Source organism: Cervus canadensis, chromosome 28, assembly GCF_019320065.1.
Source record: "Cervus canadensis isolate Bull #8, Minnesota chromosome 28, ASM1932006v1, whole genome shotgun sequence".
NCBI classification, from domain to species: domain Eukaryota; kingdom Metazoa; phylum Chordata; class Mammalia; order Artiodactyla; family Cervidae; genus Cervus; species Cervus canadensis.
Window position 1 is genome coordinate 44,821,079 of NC_057413.1, and position 16,003 is coordinate 44,837,081.

At 39.5% G+C, this 16,003-nt stretch overlaps 1 protein-coding gene across 1 annotated transcript in view; it reads right to left on the reverse strand.

Annotated features, from left to right (window-relative positions):
• The window catches only part of KIF6 (kinesin family member 6), a 393,571-nt gene that overhangs the window by 281,811 nt on the left and 95,757 nt on the right, over positions 1-16,003 (reverse strand). Inside the window, exons 4-5 of the mRNA XM_043450851.1 lie at positions 15,073-15,220; positions 10,300-10,409 (exon numbers count right to left, since the gene is read on the reverse strand). Coding sequence (XP_043306786.1) covers positions 10,300-10,409; positions 15,073-15,220 — 258 coding nt within the window. The remainder of the gene's footprint in view (positions 1-10,299; positions 10,410-15,072; positions 15,221-16,003) is intronic.

Genomic DNA, 16,003 nt, shown 5'->3' on the forward strand with positions numbered 1-16,003 from the left:
TTTGCTTGGAATTTCATTGAACTTCTACATCAACATGGGAAGATCTGCCCTCTTGAAAGTGGTCACACTTCTCATTCAGAATAGTTTCATTTACCTTCGTCTTCTTTTATTTCTCACCCCACACTGTACTATTATCTTCACAAATCTCTGAAAGTTTCCTGAGTATTTCACCTTTTATTTTTGCTATCATAAAAGAGATCAATGTTGCCATTATTTCTTCTACCTGGGAGATTCCTGGGGCTTGCTTCTTAGATTCAGTTAGGTAAGCACCGAAAGACAATAGGTCGTCAGCCAGCCTGAAGAGCCTCTATCTGAGCTCTGGTTCATAATCACTAGCTTTGATTTTGTAAAACATCTTCGACTACCCTAGAACTTGATCTGAAAACACAACGTCCAGTGTAATTGGATAAACTGCTACGGATGCCCAGGCTGTAACTGCTATGGAAGTTTCAGAGCAGGGAGATAATATGCAACCCGTAACCCTAGTTACCTGGTCCAAATGATCGCTCTAGCCACCTGATGATGGAGCCTCTTCCCTTCACTCACCAAGATTTCATCCTAAAGGCTCTTCCCCACATGCACTCTCTCTAGGAGGGCTCAGCACTTCTCCTGCCTTGACCACACTTGTCAGTTTGTGGTTTGGTCAGAACTCTGGCCTTGGCACATGCCAGCAAAATTAGGACATCACTGAGGGTCATGGGGGCAAAGACACTGGTGTGAGGGAGCTGAAGTGAGCTGTGATAGAAAATTATTGGCTGATATGGGCTCTATTCATAAAACTACTACAGCTTCAAACTATGCCTTTTTTTGCATTTACAGACATTATTATAATAGCTGTATAGTTGAGGAGTTGTGTTTTACAGAGGACTCCTGAGGTGTTTCATGGGCATGTTACATTTTCCAACTAAATGGTTAGTGAAGATAAGAATACAGTTTAAATTCTTTATAACGCCTGAAAAGAGCTCACTGAAATTCTTGCAACATAGTGAATGCTTCGTATATATGATATTGACACTCTCAAAAGGTTGTAATGCTTTTTTTCTCTACCAGTAGAGCTGGTAAGACTTAGAAGTGTTTCCAAATCTATGTATTCATCTGCAGGGCAGAATAAAGTGACCTGGCAAGCCTAAATTATTCAAAATTCTTTTAGGTAACTTATGGTTTTACTTTATATGCTCAAAATTTAGAAGAGATTTCAAAAAACATAATGTAGTATCAGAATAAATCAAATAATCAGACAACAATTACGAAGAGTACCTGGACAGTAAATTAAAAAAAAAAAAATCCATCCATACCAGCACATAATTTTAAAAGTGCATTTTACCTCTTAATCTCAGGAAAAGAAATTATATGCATTTGTTTACGAGGAAAATGGAATAGACGGTGGTGACAACGTTTTACATGTCAATAATTAATCTCATGTGACTAAATCCCCCCAAAATCTACATTCCTAATGTATGAGTGAAAATACTGCAGCTATTTCTCCCATAGTTCTACTCATCACTATTAAACAACTGATGGTGAAAGCATCTCTCTTACGAACTGAATGTTTGTGCCACTCCCCCCAAAATACAAATGCTGAACTGCAGACTCCAGAACAGTGACAGATGAGCGTCTACTGTTTAAGTCTCCCAGGCTATGGTATTTTGTTACGGTAGCCAAGGTGACTAAGACAACCTTCTACCTAAGACATTTCTGATACTGAGAACGATCTCTTCCAATTGGCCATTCAGAGTAGGGAAAAGCAGCCTCCCCCTTGTTCTTACTCTAGCAGACAGGCTTCCTCATTTTCCAGGCTAGAAAGCTTCTCTATTCCTCTACAATGGTCACTGGCAATGTTCCATTTTTCCAGGAACACAGAACCTGGCCAATCCATGAAGGACACAGAGTATAACTGACCATCACTGGTCACTTGTTCAGATAATCCCGCAGGACAGAAGCTCCAGCTTCTCAAGAGGTCGCCTCCCACATGTGTCAGTAATTGACTCAGTAAAAGAGAAGGGTGGAGTTAGTTTTAACTTTGAGATCTATGTGTACAGGTCTAGGAATCTCAAATGCTAAATGGGGCCAGAAAATGACACAAAAGAAAAGTGTAATGCAGTAGGTAGGTATAAGAACTGAAGGCAGCCTGCTTCATCTAAACGCATTGACTTTACAAATTTTAAACATAAAATGTGTAGACCAGACAAAGCATATTTGGCACTGATGCAAGGAGTGTCCACAGCATAAGTGAAAGGACCGGCTTTCAAAAGGACAGAGTTTCCTGAGACTAGAGGAATGGAAGTGATGGGGGAAAAGGGTGGGAGGCAGCAAGTTGAGGGAATTGGTGTTCGAGGAAATGATCAGTTTACAAGTCTGTTCTACTTGACTAAAGCCTTCTGAGGTCAGGAGCAGGTGCTCTCAGCTCCCCCACAGAGCGTCCAACACATAACAGAGAGAACTGCACTGGACTCAAAGCTTTGGCTTACACAAGAGCCTCCCGGGGCCTGAAGATGCCCAGAAATCACAGTCTTCCCAGAGCTCAGATGGAGAACCAAGATAAGCCTGGGTTGTCCAGGCAAGAAGAGCACTATCATCACCCCCAGCTGTTAGGTCTGGCTGACTGAGGCTGTTATCCGATCTCTTGCCAGAACACGGCATCTTGGGGAAATATCACACAATCTCTGTGACCCTTAGTTCAGTCATCCATAAAACACGGATTATGATGTAATAGGGGAGAACTTTTTGTATTCTATTACAAATTAATCACTAAAGGGATGCTGCCTATAAGCTTAGATCGTAATCTTCCATCTCTCTGGGAACACTGCTTCCCAGGTGACAAACATTCCAGGCCTATCTGTGAATGACTGCTGGGAGGAAGAAATTAACACATTCCCTCTGGAGGCTGATGGGAACCAGGAAGTGTTTGACTTTACTCTCTCGCCTTTTAGAATAAAAGGAGCCTGAATTCAAACTCAGGCAGGATGGTTCTTTGAGGAAGCCTGGGGTGGTGGGAGAATGAGCCTGCCATCTTCTTGGTTTGCTGGCTTTCCAAATAGCATCGTTATTCCTTGTCCCCACAACTAGTCTCTCAATTACTGGTGAGCAGCACAAACTTCGACTCTGTAAACAGTCATACTTCCTTAAATGAGAGGTTTTCCTGGTGTCTCAAAGAGAAACTTTCCCTAGGTCGATGAGTGAAGAGATTAAGGTGGATGGGGCTGTGATAGAAGCATCTGGGATGCTTGTTCAAACATAATTGAATTTTCTGGAGGTGGAGGCCAGGAATCTGCATCTTTAACCGTCATTGAAGGTGATTCTTTCACACAGTTAAATTTCAAGCCACTGGATTATGACATTTTCCGGTTTTGCCCCTCCTGACTCCTATTGCCACATGAATGGTCCTAATAACTTCCCACAATGCTCCAGACTCTTTCTGACCTCCATCCATCTCATTCCTGTCCCATACACTACTGAGTGCTATTTCTTCCTGAAAGGTAGTTGCAGTCATGCTATGCCCTGGATTAAAAATCTTCAAGGGCTGCACCTTGTCTGCTGAATCCTTGTTTGTGTACCACTCCAGTCTTAAAGTTCTCACCTATTCCTTCACGGGGTTCCTGCTGAACAGATCTATTAACTGTCCCAGGACAAGCTCTCTGCTTTGCAGCTCCCCGCCTCTATTTCCACGTGAATGCCACACTCCACGGCCCAAAGTCCTAGCCTCTCCTTCAAGCACTAGTCCATGTGCCATCTTCTCCTTGAGTCTTTTTCTGACTGCTTGACCTGGCGTGATTTCTTTCTCCTCTAAGTCCTTGCCACTCTTTGCGCCTCTCTTAGGATTCTCATATTCCACCTGATGCTATTTTGTACTATTTTTATCCACTGTGCTATGAGTTCCAGGAAGGCAAAGCCTATGTTGGTAAATTCAGTGCCTAGCAGAGTGTGTGGAACCAAGTTGGATCTCAATAACTGTTTGCTAAATCCATGAGTGATTCCACATGACTAGGCTGTAAGCCACGAAGGCAGAGACTTTTTGTAACTCCTGTGGCACTTAGCAGAGTTTTATATCCAGTAGGTATTAGAAATGTCGTGAATTTAAATTTAACATCTGTCAGTTTTTTTTTCCTTTGATGACAAATTATTTAAAAAACACACAACATAGCCAAGACTTCAATACTGAATGCTAGAATTTACTTTTTTTTTTTTTATAGTAATAACCATGACTGTCTTTGGAACCTTAAATGGAATATGCATCCGTATTGAGGAATACTAAAATTACACTAAAGTAAGGTGACTATTTTCCCTATGGTTAAGACCAGCAGTTATACTGTTTTACTTCATGAGACATACTTAGATTCTAACTATATTCCCTTTATAGCATATGACATAAGGAGCTCTCAAAAGAAGTTCTATTTTCATTTAAATTACTAAATGCAGAATAGTTTTACTACACATCTGTGCATAAGCATATATATGTCTATAGACAAAAATATAGCCACTTACTGTTTTAAATTAAAATTATACTTTGTGATCATTGTAGATTTACAAGCAGCTGTAAGAAATAATGCAGAGAGTTCCCATGTACCCATTACCCAGTGTTTTGCAACGGTAACGTCTTATCTGCTAAGTCACTTCAGTCATGTCCGACTCTGTGCGACCCCACAGACAGCAGCCTACCAGGCTTCCCGGTCCCTGGGATTGTCCAGGCAAGAACACTGAAGTGGGTTGCCATTTCCTTCTCCAATGCATGAGAGTGAAAAGTGAAAGTGAAGTCGCTCAGTCTTGTCCGACTCTTAGCGACCCCATGAACCGCAGCCTACCAGGCTCCTCCGTCCATGGGATTTTCCAGGCACGAGTACTGGAGTGGGGTGCCATTGCCTTCTCCGGGTAACATCTTATAAAATTATATTAAAGAATCACAACCAGGACCTTGAAATTGATACAATTCACTGATTTAATTCAGATGTTCCAGTTTTGCTTTTGCTCACCTATATATATATATGTGCTCTAGTTCTATGCATTTTGATAGTTTGTATACCTACCATCACAGTCAAGACACAGGAGAGTCCATCACCACAAGGATGCATCACTGGACTCATATAACCATTCCCCCTTCCCACCCTAACTCCTGTCAGCCACTGATCTGTTACTTACTTCTATAACTCTGCCAACTAATGAACATTATATAAATGAAATGGCAAAGCATATTATCTTTTGGAATTGGCTTTTTTTCGCTCAGCATAATTCCCTGGAGATTCATCCAAGTTGTTAAGTGTATCAACAGTTCATTCCTTTCTGTTACTGTCATTTTATTAAACTGAAGATCCACAGTTTACATCAGGGCTCACTCTTTGTGTTGCAAATTCTGTGAGTTTGGACAAATGCATGGAATTAAGTACCTACCATTACATTATCAAATCTAATAGTTTCACTGTCCCCCAAATCATCTGTGCTTCACTTATTCATCCCTCCACCCCTGGCAACCCTCCTCAACCACTGGCAAACACTGATATTTCTACTGTATCTATAGTTCTGCCTCTTCTAGAATGTCATACAGTTGGATTCATAGAGTGTGTAGACTTTTCATGCTGGCTTCTGCACTTAGCACTATACATTTAATGTTCCTCCATGTCTTTCTATGGTTTAATAGCTCATTTATTTTTATTGCCAAATAATATTCCACTACTTGGATGTACCACTGTTTTTCTATTTGCCTATTGAGAAATATCTTGGTTACTTTTGGCTTTTGGTAATTATGAATAAGGCTGCTATATCCATGTGTGGGTAGGTTTTTGTGTTGTCATAAATTTTCACCTCATTTAGGTAAATACCAAGGAGTGTGATTGCTGGATCATATGGTAAGACTTATGCTTAATTTTGTAAGAAATTAGAAGCTGTCTTCCAGACTGGCCATTCTATTCTGCTTTCCCACCAGCATTTTTGTTAGCATTCTTGTCAGCATTTGATATTGCTGTCAGCATTTGATTTGATTTGATATTGCTAGGTTAACAGTTTTAAAAAGTGTGTAGTGGTATCTTGTGTTTTAACTAACAATTCTTCAGTGACAGATGATGTTGACCATCTTTTCATATACTTATTTACCATCTATATATCTTCTTTGGTGAAATGTCTCTTCAGATTTCTTCCTCACTTCTTAATTGAATTGTTTACTTATAGTTGCGTGTTAAGAGTTCTTTGAATGCTTTGAATACAAGTCCTTTATTAGATATGTGTTTGGTAAATAACTTCTCTGAGTCTCTGGTTTTTCTTTTTATACTACTGACAGTGCCTTTCAGAGAGCCAATATTTTTAATTTTAATGAATTCAACTTACCTGTTTTATTCTTTCACAGGTCATACCTTTGGTCTTGTATCTAAAAATCTCATTGCCAAATGACTAGAGCAATAATTGCAAAAAGTGATTGACTTTAGCCTGGTGCCCTGACAGTATATATACAAAGTTCACAGGAAGTCAACAGGCTTGTAAATGCCTCTGCAAGAGCAGAGAGGTGGAACCCATTAGAAAATAAGAGGAAAAAGAAACAGAAAAGGCAAAGTACGTGTGCGAAGAGCAAGGGTGGGTGTCCATCAGGTGAGCTGGAGGGAAGCTATGTTGCTCAGTGGTAAGGAACCTATTACTGATGCTATTATTGTGCCATATCAAAATAACCTTAAATTCTATGTCACATGGTTAACCCAAGTATAAGAATATGGAAGGGATCAAAAGTATGTATTGTCATTGTCCCTCAAATGGATGACTTCGGGAGAGAACCAAGGTCAACAGACATCTTGCCTAGTATTTTTGAATGATACTCAGAGTATTTGGGACATTTCTGCTTACAACAAATACAGCCAGTCAACCAGACAGACAGGATTTCAGAGTTAGAGCCTGTTCTGGTTTAAGAGTGTGAAACCAGATTAAGAGGGCATCCACAGTCTTAATACAATCCAGGTACAACAAAAGTCACATCCCATTATAAAGAACTGCTTTATCATCTTAGTAAAAGGTAAAACCTTCAAAATCCCCAGAAAACTAGCAGACTCAATACCAGTCAAATCCCATTATCCCCACACCAAAAGACTACATAGCTCTGAGCTGTTCTGGGATTTTACACTATTGAATACATCTGAAGTACACAGGATACCGTCTTGGGATATGGGAATCTCCTTTCTTAATGAGACTCTTCTCATTTTTATTTTAATGATATTTGTTGTCATGTAATTATAGTTTGAAACATAAGAAACTTTCAGACCACTTTTGTGGGTGCGTGGGTGCATGTAGGGGTGGGGTGGGGTGTGGGGTAGTTCATTAAAAACATCTGTTTTGTAACTGAGGGCACTTCGGACTTGAGTCAGGGAACTCCTTCTCCAGCAAGAAGACAGAGCTACCAAAGAAGGAACTGCAGTTTTAGATAGGAAGCTGGCACCAGCTATAGAGACAACCCCACCAACACTGAGAACTACGGCTAAATGCCAGGCCTGCTGGGAGAAGGGGAGTCACAGAGGGAATTAAGTCTTTCCCTTGCTCTCAAGAGGCCTACGGGTATTTTCTACTAGGACAACAGAAAGTACCTAGAGCCCTTCTAATTCTTCTGTGAAGGGGAGAAGAACCACCAAATAAATTCTACCACCCTATGAGATCACTAATCTCTGAACTTTAGACACTGGAGGTTGGATGGTTGTTAAATATTATATAATCTAATGCCCACATCTTACAGACAAAGAGAAATCAGGAAAGTGAAAAAAAAAATGGCTTAAGATTGCAGGTTTGGGACTAGAACCCAAATTTCCTGCCTTCTCATCAAGTGCTCTTTCCTCCAGATCACATCACCTCTCTTGGAGCTCAAAAGGCTTTTCTCACCCCTTGGTTGTCCCATAGTGAGACTGCACCTAATTACGTCAGTTAGACTCAGACTCACAGAGCTCACGCTGTTTTCCCTACACATTCTCATCTTCCAAGAGTCTCCTCCATGGTTTCAACTTAACAGACAATTGTTAAAAATTTTAAGGAGTTACTTCAGCCTAGGTGGGAAAGAGACTACCAGCGCAAGGAAGGCATACGCCCTACCTCTGTGGAATGTCCTGTAAATGCACACATCTGGTGATGTGAGTTTCACACCTGTGAAACTCATCACAACCTCCTTCCTGCACAAGTTTTCTAATGGAAGTCTCCCTTTTAGGTCAATGACACCTTAATTCTCTAGGTCCTATGGTAAAACCTTGAAGCTATTTCTGCTATTCTGGCATGAGAGTGAGAGTATCTGGTTTTTAATCCTTATTCTACCACTAACTGAGTACTTTTGAAACCCTGGGCAAGTCCTAGCTTTCTGAGCTTCCTCTCTTCAACCAGCAAAACGAACAGAGCCGTAACCTCTGGGATTCACCTTCTCTGCAGAACCAGTCAGATCTGAGGTGGGAGGCAGAATCTACCTCTCTTCTATCTTCCTCTCTCTCTCTCTCTTTCTCCCTTCCTTTCCTTCTTTCTTCCTATTTATTTATTGCACATCTCTCAGATTTCTCTCTCCTCCATGTTCATCAGTCAAGCCCTTCATTTCTGGATTTATTACTAAACATGCTTCAAGCTCTTCCGTGTAGACATGGCTTGTTAAAAGCAATCTTGCATGCTTGCTCAGTCACTTCAGTCACATCTGACTCTTTGCGACCCCATAGACTGTAGCCCGCCAGGCTCCTCTGTCCATGGGTTTCTCCAGGCAAGAATACTGGAGTGGGTTGCCACGCCCTCCTCCAGGGGATCTTCCCCACCCAGGGATTGAACCCACATCTCTTATGTCTCCTGCATTGGCAGGCGGCTTCTTTACCACTAGCATCACCTGGAATGCAAGAGTTATCCTAGAGGTATACAGATTAGACTGGAGGCTAGAAAACTAATTAAGAAGCCTATTAGAGTAAAGATCAATCTCACACCAAAAACCTGTCCTTCACGTCCCCCAAAGGCTGGCTTCAGTTGGCCTTGCTGCTTTCACTTCACATGACTCCTCAACACCTAGCTTTTCTGTCTTAAATGCTATTGTTTCTATCCTTTCTGTGAGGAAAGTGTTTCCTTTTTGAAAACTTAATTCCAATGATTTCTTTAAGGGCAATTTCTCCCATGGAGTCAGTAGTCTTTCCTTTCTCTTAATTTTTATACAAATATTAAGAGTACCAACAATAATCCCCTTTCCTAATTCCCTCTAGTAAATACTGCTAGCATAAAAAAGATGAGATGTAAAAACTCTTAATCAACATTTACAGGAGAATATATATGTTTTACATATATTCTTTATATATATATATATATATATGTTTTCTTATCTCTTCTTGTTTCCTTTGCAAATTAAAATAAGCAAATGACTGTTGACCTTTTTGGTAGAGGATTAACATATAGTTTAAACTGTCTTAGAATAGTTAATAAGAAAAATATCATGATACATTTTCTTGGCTCTACCAACACTCTAAAGATGTCTGGACAAAAGTATATGAATTATTACTAAATATAGGTATAACAGGCAAATATTTAAGCAAACAGTGAGGAATATTATATACGCTTACAGAGTAACTTATTCCATTATGAGATAAGCTCTGAAGACTCTATTTCTATTTCAGTTACGAAACAATCAGTGCCAATCTGACCAAAAGCATGTCAATGTTAGTCAGTGACTGCAGGGAAGCAGTTCGGGAAAACAAAGTTTTATTTTCTCTCTTCCCTGGTGACCCCGATGGTAAAGACTCTGCCTGCAATGCAGGAGATCGGCGTTTGATCCCTGGGTTGGGAAGATCCCCTGGAGGAGGGCTTGGCAACCCACTCCAGTATTCTTGCCTGGAGAATTCCCTGGACAGAGGAGCCTGGCGGACTACAGTCCATGGGGTCGCAAAGAGTCAGACACGACTGAGTGACTAACACTAACTAAAGTTTTACTTTCTCTCTTTCAGATTCTTTTATTGCTAATTTGAATACCTTCCTCAGAGAAAGGCCACAGTCGGAGGAGTAAAATGGTCTCATTTCACGAGGCGGGAGTAAAGTGGAGTTGTCACAGCCCATCAGTCCTCCCGGTACCCAGTCTCTGAGAACATTCACTGCATCCGCTTGTACCAACTCCAAGAGAGATCGTTTCAAGAATGGAGTTTCAAGCAATTTTAGGTCCCATCACTACTGTCTATTTGTCATAACTGGAAAAAAAATCCACTACACTACAAAAAGATTCTGTTATCCAGTATTTGTTAATTATGATTGAGACCAGAAACATACAAAGTTTCAAAGAAAACAATTGAAGGGAACATCTGAAAGTAATTTTCCCCCACTCTTTGTTGTTCTGCTACTCACGGCAAATCTTCCAAACTGGAGGCTTCGTGTCTTGGATCCAATAGATCATAACCACATTCATTGTAGATTTCCAAATAGGAAATGTGCGTTGTATATATTTTGCTGCTGTCCTGATTGGGAAAGGGAAAGATGTTATTAAATGGCTATAAATCATGATTCAGCTGAGAGAAAGATGAACACATTTATCTTTAGTTTCCTTACAGTTTTTCTCCTTCACTCTCTCACTTTGCATGTTTTTCATTTTCAGTTCGTGACACTTTCAAGTTGCCAGTTACCATATGCATGAAGTTTTTTTTTTTTTTTTAAGATGGCCAACATCCATGATTACAAGCAACTTCAGTCTGTTATTTTTTTATTGTTTCCACGTTACATGTAAAAAGTCAATATACACTTGAAATGGGCCAACTTGGTTGCAGAACTGTATAAAACACTATTTTCTACTTTCAGGCAGAAAAAAAAAAGAACACAGAATTGTTATTTCAGTTTAAAAACTTCAGTAGCCAAAGAATTTCCATCTTCAATCGTAATTCCTTTTTAACTGTTCTAATATTCAAATTTCCAATGACAGATAACAACAGTAAATAGATATTGAAAGTGAATACCAGGGGATAACAGTAAGATGGGCATTAACAGTTCACTACTTATACCTTGCATGCTCAATTGCTCAGTCGTGTCTGATTCTTTGCGACCCCATGATCTGTAGCCCATCAGGATCCCCTGTTCATGGGATGTTCCAGGCAAGAATACTGGAGTGGGTAGCCGCTTCCTACTCCACTTATACCTTACCTGTTGGATTAATTTTCCTTGCCCAAGTGGCAAATTAGAGATATTCAGTTATTGATTAGAGAAAGGACTTTTCTATGAGTTATTACTGAGATGCAATGATACAGGCATCAATGTAATTAAGATAAAAGTCAAGGTGACTGGTCCTAGTCTCAGTTCTGCCAACAGACAGAAAGAACTCACTCCTTCTGAGACGGAATAAAACAGGGATTTTTTTTTTTCAGGTCTCAAGAAAAATCTAAGGTCTGTTTTTCAATACAAAGTATCGATAAGAGCACCTCTTCTTGTTTCCCCCAAGACAGAAATGCTTCCATTTCTGCAAATATTAAGAGTCCTGCTTGCTACTCATAAGAGGAGAACATATTTGTGTCTTCTGGCAAGAAGGTCGGCAGATTATCAGAATGGATATTCATAGACAGGACTCTCTTTTATACTCAAGAAAACCCATTTGACAGGTATTATTCAAAGAAGGAGAAGATGGGAAAAGAATCATGGCCTGCAAATCCAAATCTGGAATCCTGGTCCTAGCAACTCTGAGCCGCTACCAGGTCAGGCCTCTGTTCCACACCAGCTGAAGTGAGGAAGTTGGATAAGGACTCTGTGTTCTTCAGGTTAAAATTAATATGATTTTCTGGCCCTAAAATGGCCCAAACTATCCACATAAAGATACTACTACTTCATAAAAATGAAATAATACATGAAAAATTAAGGCAGTTCTCAGCTAGCACATGGCTATAAGTGAGATACTCAAACTACAGCTGAAATTCCATGTCTGGTGTTCTGCAAAAGTGACAGCATGGATTGAATCTCTACTAAGCAACTTCTCCCAACCAAGTGCTGGAAATCTTGTTGATGCAGATGACGCTGGCTGCTAACACTGACAAGTGATCTATCAATTATATTAGTGTCCTCATTTAGTAAAGGCATCATATCAATATAATTTGGGGGATTATAGTTTACATTAGTGCAGGATACAACAGACTACAAATACTAGATACAGTCTGAGTGGGCTTTAGTCTAATCCAATGTTTCCTAAAATACCACTTAAAATACTTGTGGAAAAAAGTGTTCCATGATCAACGTACATGCTGTCCATCCCTGAAAGATTCTTAGAGCAAGTTAAAAATCCAAGGGGAATCACTTAGCAACATCCTGAGATCCTGTCTGAAACAACATATTTCTAAAACTTATCTGAACATATCTGACATGTCCCATCGATTATGGTTTGAGATTTTAGCATACAAATATGAATTCATCTCAGCATCAGACAAAGCTGGGTTAGAGCAGTGGATCTGCCTTTATAACTGAGTGATCCTGCACCCTTAACCTCAGTTGTTTAATCACAAAATCGGGGATAATAACCTTTAATTGCAGAACTACTGTAATGGAGAAATAAGTTTCTGTATTTTAAATCCTAACAACAATGCTAGGCACTGATAAATGTTAATAGTCACCAATAAATCATTGCTGCTGCTGCTGCTATTATTATTATTGCTGTTATTATTTTTATTTCTGAAAGCCTCCAAACAGAGAATTCAATATGTGAATACAGAAGGAAAGGAAAAGAAAGGCGAAAAGAACAGTCAAACTGTATGTTCATCGGCAGGGGAGAAACTCTCTTCTTCCAGAAACTAGAAGAAATCATAAAAAAGTCAGGAAAATGGCAAGTCCATTGCCCTGAGATGATAGGGATAATTCCTTTGGCTCCTCCAGCTTCTGTGTTTTCTGGGCTTTTCTTGGAATACACACTTAAAATTCACTGAGCTATGTGGCAGCTACCTTTCCTTATTACTCCTTTTTTTACTCTTTAGGACTGCCAGACTGTAATGTAACACACATGTTCCCTGCAGACAGCCTTTTCTCCTGCCCCAAAACAAGTATGAGCCTCACAATACTCGAAAATAATGAGCGGTGATTTCTAAAATAAATGAAATCAATTTTCATCTTTGAAAATCTTTGCAAATGTGCTATCACCCACTCACAGGCATTTTAGCACCCGGTATGCACTAGTTCTTAGTTTATCTTGAGATAAATACTTTGCATAAGTCAAATGTTTCCTTTAAGGAGTCTGGAGAGCACCATGTGACTTATAAAGCAATCAACTGGGGGCAGCTGAGTACCTGTCAGCATTTTTCAGCTAAGAAGTGAGGACAAACTTTATGAAGAATTTCAAAGTTGCCTCTGACTCATTCTGCCACAGTTCAGTCGGTTTATAACAAATGCGTTGTGCCCCATCCTGTTAATCTGTTCATTTACAAGTTGTCGTCCTGGTTTTACATTGGTCTGATGGGGTCCCTCCAAGTCCAGGAGGTTATTTAGAATCATTCAGAATGAAATGAGGTTTGGAGTGACGTCAATGACAGATATAAAACAATGAACCCAATAGATGGTAGGTACTTGGGAGATATTTAGACTTTAAAAACTGTATTTTGGTAACCACAGATGAAATTTAAAGACAAATATATTTTCTATTAGGAAAGAATTTATTTTGTTTAACTTAATTAGGGGATTAGCTCCATTCATTCTAAGTTTCAAAGGGTTCTTTGAAATTGGTCAGAAGTCAATTGGCCAGAAGACATTAATGGCTGTAGTAATAGCTATCGTGTTTTGAGCATTGCCTATGTGCCAGGAACTGGACAGTGTCTTTAAATACAGTATATTCAACTCTCACAGCTACCCCACAAGCCTGAGACATCGAGCAACTGCCCAAGTACACACCCTGTTAAGTGGTGCATGTAGACCCAGGTTGGCCTGCACCACTTCACTGATTTCCCCAAGACAGCACACTCCTACATTAAGCAACAAAAACTACTAGAAATTATATTCCCAGTTTGTGAGATCTGGGAACAAAACAAAACAGCTAATGTCAGAAATAAATGAGTAAATGAAAAGGAAGAATTTGGATTCAACATATATATTATACTCAATCCTTTCCTTCCCAAATTTTCTGGCATGCAGAGCTGGCATGTTTGCGCTAGGCAGAGATGAGCTGAACTAATGGGTAATTGCTACTTTATGGGTGGAAATTAGAATTATGCATATCTCAGCAATTCTCATCTTTGCAACTCAAAATGCAAGCAGTATACAGTGGAGAAATTTTGGAAACACTGTTACACTGACCCAGTTAGGCCATTTGTTACACAGAACTGATACAACCAAAGATGTGCTGGAACTAGCAGAGATGCCAGAGATTGTCTAGTATAATGTAGTCCCTATTTTCAGAGGGAGAACTGAAACCCAGAAAATTTAAGTGACTCATTGTGTAGGATTTGTTTAAAAACAACCAGCAAAACAAAGCCAATCTGATTGTCAGTTTTCTCAGTTATCAAATGAGGACAGAGATACCTACACTGTCAGTTGTGTTAAATCTTGATAAAGAAACAGGTATTTGGGGGACATAGTTTCTTGAGGCAGCAAACCACTGTGTTCCCCTCTGCCTAGCAAAAGTAATAAAGCTATCCTTTGCTACTTCAAAAAAAGAAAAAAAAAGAAATAGGCATTTGGAACTATACAATAAATGATGCATATACTATATATATGAAACTCCTCTTCATAACAATATTAATTGCAATAGGATGTTTACTGTGGTAAATTCCTCTGGGCTCCCAATAAAAGTGTGAAGAAGGTAAAGTCACACTATCCTATTCACTGCTTTAGTAGCTAAAATAAAAGATATTTTTCAATTTCTCAATGAGAAAGAGAAGATATTAGTTGGAAAATATGTTATCTGTTCTTTTAACCTCCATGGGTATATGAGAAGGAACTCCCTTTGAGTCTTTGTTGAAGCAGAATCACTTAAATGAGGCACCTTCTGAATTTCTACCTTTTCAGCAAAACCCCAAACTTCCCTTAAATGTAAATTATGGCCATAGTTACTACACAATATTTCCTCATTTATATATAATACAATAAAATGTCACAATAAATTTTCCACCCACAGTAAATTCCAGCTGAATGCATCAAGCATAAAATGAACTGAAAGCTTCATACCTTTCGTAATTGCTCGAAAATGTATGACAGTGTCCTTGGGATGATGCCTCTGTCACTGTAGCGCTCCGCCCCCCCTGTGATGGTGAACGTCTTCCCACTGCCTGTTTGTCCATATGCAAAAATGGTACCGTTGTAACCAGCCAGGACACTGCGTAAAGAAATAACACACTTTTGGGAGAAGGCGAGGGTGGGATGTTTCGAGAGAACAGCATCGAAACATGTATATTATCTAGGGTGAAACAGATCATCAGCCCAGGTGGGATGCATGAGACAAGTGCTCGGGCCTGGTGCACTGGGAAGACCCAGAGGAATCGGGTGGAGAGGGAGGTGGGAGGGGGGATCGGGATGGGGAACACATATAAATCCATGGCTGATTCACGTCAATGTACGATAAAAACCACTACAATATCGTAAAGTAATTAGCCTCCAACTAATAAAAATAAATGGGAAAAAAATAACACACTTTTAATCAAAATGGCTAGTTGTATTTGTATTATGCATGCATGCATGCTAAGTCGCTTCATCGTGTCCGACTCTGCAACACTGTGGACTGTAGCCCGCCAGGCTCCCCTGTCCATGGGATTTTCCAGGCAAGAACGCTGGAGTGGGTTGCCATGCCATCCTCCAGGATCATTTGTATTAAATGGCTATTTTAATAGCAATTTGAGTCAACACTACTGAAAAGACATTGATAGAAATATCTATAGAAATATTTATGGATATGACTAGCTAGCTAGGAATTATTTTTTATTTAGGAGTCTTAGCACATCAATCCTTTTCTCTAAGAAAGAACTAGTAACTCAAATGGGATCCAATCATCTTAAATATTTTCTTCTGTTGTTTGAATAAAATTTTTATTTTAGAATATAAATTGACCCTTGGACAACAAGGGTTTGAACTATGTGGGTCTACATATAATCAGATTTTTTTT